Source organism: Octopus bimaculoides, chromosome 23 (assembly GCF_046866305.1).
Source record: "Octopus bimaculoides isolate indiv1 chromosome 23, ASM4686630v1, whole genome shotgun sequence".
In the NCBI taxonomy this organism is placed as follows: Eukaryota; Metazoa; Mollusca; class Cephalopoda; order Octopoda; family Octopodidae; genus Octopus; species Octopus bimaculoides.
The window spans coordinates 26,435,540-26,443,039 of record NC_142950.1 but is presented as its reverse complement, the minus strand read 5'-3'; the positions used below and the strand labels follow the sequence as shown (position 1 = coordinate 26,443,039).

The following is a 7,500-nucleotide window of genomic DNA, read 5'->3' as shown; positions in this document are numbered from 1 at the left end:
GTCCTTTGCGATCCTTTTTCCCTTCGCTTGTACCTTCTTCGCCTGAACCTTCTTCGCCTGAACCTTTTTCGCCTGAACCTTCTTCATAGCTTGAACCTTCTTCATAGCTTGAACCTTCTTCATAGCTTGAACCTTCTTCATCGCTTCCATCCGAAGAACCACTCTCGTCTTCATCTGAAGAACCGCTTTCGGTTTCGCCCTCCCCAGATCCTCCTTTTCCCTTTGATTTCCGTTTACTGCGTCTTTTTGAACTACGTTTTCTACCACGTCTAGAACCATCGCTCGACCCCGATTCTGAAGTTTCATCGCTGCCTTCCTCGTCTGAGACTTGCGAGTCTTCTTGGCTCATACTGGCACTTCCGTCATCCGACATCATTTTGCCCCTGCCCCTTCCCCTGCCTTTCTTGCCTTTGCCCTTTCTTTTCTTTTTGGCTTTCTTGCCTGAAGAACTGTCGAGGGAAGCAGAATCAGAAATCTTTTTCTTCCCTCTCTTTTTCCTCATCTTCCTCTCCGCCAGTCTCTTTTTTCTTCTTTCTTCTTTTTCTTTCTCCTCTTTCTTTGTTGCTTTTTCTTTATCTTCCTGTCTCCTCATCATCATCTCGAACTTGTCTGGCACATGAACTTCCTCTTCCGGCATCTCTTCGTATGCGATACTCTGTTTGAAAAGTGGAGCTTCTTTTCTCGCAACACCGAATGGTGTACATTTTGTATAGTCCATGTAAAGATTGAACAACTGACTTTCGTGGTTTTTCGCCACGCTGCGTGCATAGTATGTTTTCCAGTGGTTGTAAGCTGCATAGTCGAAGGCCTGTTGTAACTGTGTTAAGTATTTGATACGGCATCGCCGATACTGTCAAAAAAAAGAAAAGAATAATAATAATATTATAAAAAATTAACAAATGAGTAAATAAATGACTGATTTATTTATTACAAGATCCGTTTTATAAAAAAAAAAAAAAAAACTCTAGCAGCAGGCGTAGGTGTGCTTGTCAACCACATGGTTCTAAGTTCAGTCCACAGATTGACATCTTGGGCAAGTGTCTTATACTAGAGCCTCGGGGCGAACAAAGCTTTACGAGAGGATTTAGTAGAGGAAACTGAAGGAAGCCCGACACATTTTACCGTCGGTGAACTATTTCGTTTTTGGTTTTCAATTGCGTCTAGCTACCTTAATTATTTTATATGTGTGTGTGTACATGAATACATATGTATGTATGTATGTATGTATGTGTATGTATGTATGTATGTATGTATGTATATGTGTATATCTATATATACATATATACATACATGTATGTATGTGTATATATATATATATATATATATATATATATATATATATATATATATCAAACAATAAGCAACACGGATTTCAAAAGTGATTGCAGTACGCACGTTTCATGCTACTTCAATTTATTTAAGTAATGTGAGCATTAACTTAAATGCAATATGAAGAGCAATCTTCAGCTGCACGAAAAAATGCAGAAAAAAAGACATATTACAAATGTGGCAACATATTAAAACCAAGTGGGAGAGAGCATACATAAAATCCATATGCTCTCTCCCACTTGGTTTTAATATGTTGCCACATTTGTAATATGTCTTTTTTTTTGCATTTTTTCGTGCAGCTGAAGATTGCTCTTCATATTGCATTTAAGGTAATGCTCACATTACTTAAATAAATTGAAGTAGCATGAAACGTGCGTACTGCAATCACTTTTGAAATCCGTGTTGCTTATTGTTTGATTTTAATCACCCATCCTTTTGGGATGTGATATTCGGGTGCCTTCGCATAAGTACCATATTCAAGCCTTGAATCTATATATATATATATATATATATATATATATATATATATATATATATATATATATATATATATATATATATATATGTATGTATGTATATATGAGAGACCAAAGTGTACGTACGCCGTTTTATATTTTTATATATAAAAATATAAAAATGGGACAATAAAGCAAAACACCCAGACAGTTAGGTGAAACAAATCCACTCACAAGGCTATGGTCGGCCCGAGGCTATAACAGAAGACACTTAGCCAAGGTGCCACGCAGTGGGACTGAACCCGGAACCATGTGGTTGGTAAGCAAGCTACTTACCACACAATATATATATATATATATATATACAGGGTGTCCACAAGGTCTGGGTACATGGAGTAAATAAAATCATAACATAAACAATTAAATATAAGAAATAATAATTTATTAAAGTATGTATTAATCCTGATTGTACCCAGACTTTGTGGACACCCTGTATATATATATATATATATATATATATATATATATATATATATATATATATATATATATGGTTTTTATGCGTACATAGACATGTGCATGTGTGTGTACGTGTACATAGAGGTGTTGTGTGGGTGTGGGGATGTTTGCGCGCGCAAATCACGTTTATGTAGGTAAATGAATGGTCTTGCAGGGGGGGGGGGTACGTAAGGCTGTGGTGGGGGGGGGTCTGCTGCCTGCAGTGGCATCGATCGTTAGGAATCCCGTTCTTGCTTGTGGAGTAGCCAGTGTTGAGGTGGTGCAAGGAAAGGAAAGAAGAAAAGAAGGAAGGAGGTAGGAAAGAAAGAAAGAAGGAAAGATAGAAAGAAAGAATACGAGGAGCAGAGAGATCTCATTGCATATTTACCTTTTCATAATAATTAGGGTCTTTGTTGATATTCACTATTTCCTTCATAGTTCCATACATTGATTCCTCGGGGACAAACCATGGTATTTTGTTGCCTGGTGTAAATAAATAATGAAATACAATTGAAACAAGCTGCTGATGTGTGTAGTAACATTAATAATATACGGAGGGTACGTCGGATTTGTGGTTAGGAATATTTGGCTCACGATCCTAAGGTCGTGAGTTCAATTCCCGGCGACGCGTTGAGCAAGATACTTCATTTCACGTTGCTCCAGAACTCGGCTGGCAGGAATGAATTGCATAAAGGCGGCGGGCTGGCAGAACCGTTAGCACACCGGGCGAAATACTTAGCAGTGTTTCGTCTGCCGTTACGTTCTGAGTTCAAATTCCGCCGAGGTCGACTTTGCCTTTCATCCTTTCGGGGTCGGTAAATTAAGTACCAGTTAGGCACTGGGGTCGATGTAATAGACTTAATCCCTTTGTCTGTCCTTGTTTGTCCCCTCTATGTTTAGCTCCTTATGGGCAATAAACAAATAAGAAATGAATTGTATCTGTATTTCAAAAGACCAACTTTGTCCCATTCTGTGTCACGCAGTTGTCCCTTGTTTTATCTACTCACTACTTTCAAAACGCGGTGGTAGGGAGTAGATAAAGGCGGCGCTCCAGCATGGCCGCAGTCAAATGACTGAAACAAATAAAAGAATATATATGCATGTGTGTGTGTGTGTGTGTGTGTGCGTGTGTGTGCGTGTGTGTTTGAGTGTGTAGGGCGTGGCTGTATGGTAAGAAGCTTTCTTTTCAACCACACGAATCCGGGTTCAGTCCCACTGCGTGGCACCTTGGGCAAGTGTCTTCTACTATAGCTTTGGACAGACCAAAGCCTTGTGACGGTATTTGGTAGACGGAAACTGGGAGAAGCCCGTCGTATATATGACAACCGGTGTTGGTGTTTTATGTCCCCGTGACTTAGAGGTTCAGTAAAAGACACCGATGGAACAAGTGCCAGGCTTAAAGCAACATAGGCACTAGCGTCGATTTATTCAACTAAATATTCCTCAGGCGGTACCCCAGCATAGCTGCAGTGCAATGACAAAAATCCAATATATAATGGGCCCAGAATATCATAATAATTGTAATTAATTAGTGGGTGCAATCTATACTTTTTGATGCCTCTAGTGAAAGTTTCCAGCTTCTCCCCTACTTCAAAATTGTCTTTATTTTGTTACTACTCACTGATATCTCTTTCACGGTTCCAGCTATAAACTGACGACGATTGGTCTCCTCTTCTCCTCCTCGCCCTCCTCAAAGTGGGTATCTAAAGTATATATATATATATATATATATATATATATATATATATATATATATATATATATATATGTATGTATGTATATAGTTCAAATTTATAGAAAAACAAAGACGAAGATAGGTGTAAGAACAGCAAACAAGTGTATTAGTTTGATGGTCAGGAAAAATGTAAAAGTCATTTACGTTTCGAACCTACGCTCTTCCACAGAAAGCAATATGAGGAAATAAATAGAGAGAGAATGAAAAGAAAAACGTGTTCAGTGGTACAACATGGCGAATGATTGGAAAAAAGAGGTTGTGTATATATATATGTATATATATATATATATATATATATATATATATATATATATATATATATATATATATATGTATATATATATATATATATATATATATATATATATATATATATATATGTATATGTATATATATATGTATATGTATATGTATATATATATGTATATGTGTATATATATATATATATATATATGTATATGTATATATATATATATATATATATGTATATATATATATATATATGTGTATATGTATATATATATATATATATATATGTATATGTATATATATATATATATATATATATATATGTATGTATGTATGTATGTATATACACGCACATGAATATGAGAGAAAGAAAATGAAATTCGCAAGACTCTTTATTCACTACGATCGTTTCAACTCACCGTGCACCGGTACCTTGCAGGTGAGATGCTGTACAAACAATTGTGGTTCGTCATAAGGGATGGATGTGTCTTCTCAAGGGATTTGTCAAAAGGTAGCTCCTTTACACACGCACACACCATGCAGATTAAATATATATTAAATACTAAAACGTCTTGGTTACATACATTTATGTACACACACACACACACACACACACACACACACACACACACACACACACACACACACACACACACACACACACATATGTACTTTACGGCGGCGAGCTGGCAGAAACGTTAGCACGCCGGGCGAAATGCTTAGCGGTATTTCGTCTGCCGCTACGTTCTGAGTTCAAATTCCGCCGAGGTCGACTTTGCCTTTCATCCTTTCGGGGTCGATTAAATAAGTACCAGTTACGCACTGGGGTCGATATAATCGACTTAATCCGTGTTTGTCTGTCCTTGTTTGTCCCCTCTGTGTGTAGCCCCTTGTGGGTAGTAAAGAAATAACACACATATGTACTTATGTACATGTACGTACATTAATGTATGTATGTATGTATGTATGTACAATATACATACATTAAAGTCATTTAGTAGTTTGATAGAAACCTTGTATCGGCCAATGCTAAAGACACAAGTTGTCTTCACTCACTGTTGTATCAAGATACAATGATGTTTCAGCACGCTCGCGCACACGCACGCACACACATACACACACAGACACACACACACACACACACACACACACACACACACACACACACACACACGCATATACAAGCATGTACTTACACACGTTCAAACACATGCGTAGTACACGGGTGAGTGAGCAAAATGTAGAAAGTAGCACTTAACGCATTTAGTTGATATCATGCGTAAATAACACTTTTACTCACGTTTGTATTACCTAAAGTTTTATTTTGTAGAATACGTCCTTCATATTAGACGTTCAAAGTCGACATCATTAGATGTGGACTTGTTTACGCCTACCAAATCTTTAAGTAACGAGGGGCAGAGTCAAACGGTTTTGAAATGCATATAACTCCAACTAAACGTGTTGAATGCTACTTTGTTTCGTATGTTTACTCGTGAAATCACTCCACTTCCTTTGTCAGTCTTGCATCAAACAAAAAAGAAGAAAGAAAAAAAGAAACCTCTTCAAAAATCTTTGACGGTTTTTAATAGGGAATAACTTTGGTACTATTTAAGCGCGCGGTCTACTGTAGTATCAGTAGTTTACACCGTGAAATGACATGATCTAGATTAGGATTAGGTTTAGGGTTAGGGCTAAGTGTTAGGGTTACAGTTTAGGGTTAGAGTTAGAGTTAGGGTTTAGTGTTAGGACAAGGATTTAAAGTTAGGGTTAAGTTAGGGTTAAGAGTTAAGGTTTTGGTTGGTTCGAGGCTATAGGAGAAGACACTTGCCCAAGGTGTGCCGTGCAGTACGATTGAATCCAGAACCATGCGGTTAGGAAGCAAGCACTGGGGTGGTGTGCTTGACTAAACCATTTCAAGGCGGTGCCCAAGCATGCTTGTAGAACAGTGACTGAAACAAGTTTAAAAAAAAAATTACTCACCGGTCTTTCGCCTTTCTTAAAAGAAGGGGGCAACATCAATGGCGGGTCGAAACCGAGTTTTATTCTGAGCTTTTCTTCAACTACAGAAAAATCGTTGTTCCATTTTGGAACTGGCCATATATATGGTGAACAAGAGGCTTTGAGGAGCAATATGTAGTTTTCTACAATAGTTTCAGGTGAGTCACAGGTTTTCGAAAGAATCTTTTTCACGACACGTGGTATCTGGGCGTAGATAATTCCTGGATTGTCTACCATGAAAGTTGATTTGAAATTCTCAAGGTGCAAAAAGACAATGGCCGTATAGAAGACGCTCTCTCTGGTATTGAACTTGCCTCTTTTGGCTAGAATAATGTAAACAATATACAAATATAAACATGTAGATACATATACATAAGCACGCATATACCTACATAATGTGGAAATATATATAATGCCGACACATCTTTTTCTCTCTCCGTTTTTTCTTTTCTCTTCATTTTTTTGTCTCTCATCCCTTTCTGTCCAAGAGCGTGGACTCGAAACGTCAAAGACTTTTCCATTTTCCCGAGCGTCAAACTAATACACTTGCTTGTTGTTCCTTCACTTGTCTCTGTCTTTTATGTTCTGTATGAATCATACATACATACATACATACATAAATACATACATACATATATATATATATATATATATATATATATATATATATATATATATATATATATTAAAAACGTAAAAAACGTACAAATAAAAACAGAACACAAAGGATTCCGCGGTACACGTGTTTCAAGCTTTATAGTCGTTGCATCATTATATTGGTATATAATTGATAGACAGGATACTATAAAGCTATCTTCAGCCGCAAATATATTCTTTCCCAAGTATTATATCACAAAGAAGAAGTCACCAAGAACAAAGTAAAGGAGGGAGAAACATGAGAGATAAAAGGTGAGAGTCCACATATATTATATACGTTTGTGTGTGATTAGTAAGTTTGGCTCCGCTCCATATGACTTAAAGTTTCGTCGGTGAGTAAGATGGGCTCATCTCATCAGATACCACGAGAAGAGTAAGAGATCTGAGACAAATTCAAGTTGGCTTGTTTGTCAGGCTTCTATTGGTCAGCTCAAGTTACGTGATGTTAATGCTGTGGAAGCGACACCTGCTATTTTCTTTATTCTAACGCCCACATACTCCTATAGGATAGGGCGTTGGCAGGATGATGTTGTCACTCTGGCTGTGGACTGCGGTATAAAGTATTCAGCGACCCATTGT

The 7,500-nt window shown here is 37.2% G+C and overlaps 1 protein-coding gene across 1 annotated transcript in view; it reads right to left on the bottom strand.

Moving 5' to 3' along the window:
• LOC106874626 (uncharacterized) overlaps positions 1 to 7,500 on the bottom strand; it is a 20,251-nt gene that overhangs the window by 537 nt on the left and 12,214 nt on the right. The window contains exons 5-8 of the mRNA XM_089340087.1: positions 6,247 to 6,587; positions 3,904 to 3,985; positions 2,671 to 2,765; positions 1 to 850 (exon numbers count right to left, since the gene is read on the bottom strand). The exon at positions 1 to 850 is cut by the window's left edge and continues 537 nt beyond it. Of these exons, the coding sequence (XP_089196213.1) occupies positions 1 to 850; positions 2,671 to 2,765; positions 3,904 to 3,985; positions 6,247 to 6,587 (1,368 nt within the window). The remainder of the gene's footprint in view (positions 851 to 2,670; positions 2,766 to 3,903; positions 3,986 to 6,246; positions 6,588 to 7,500) is intronic.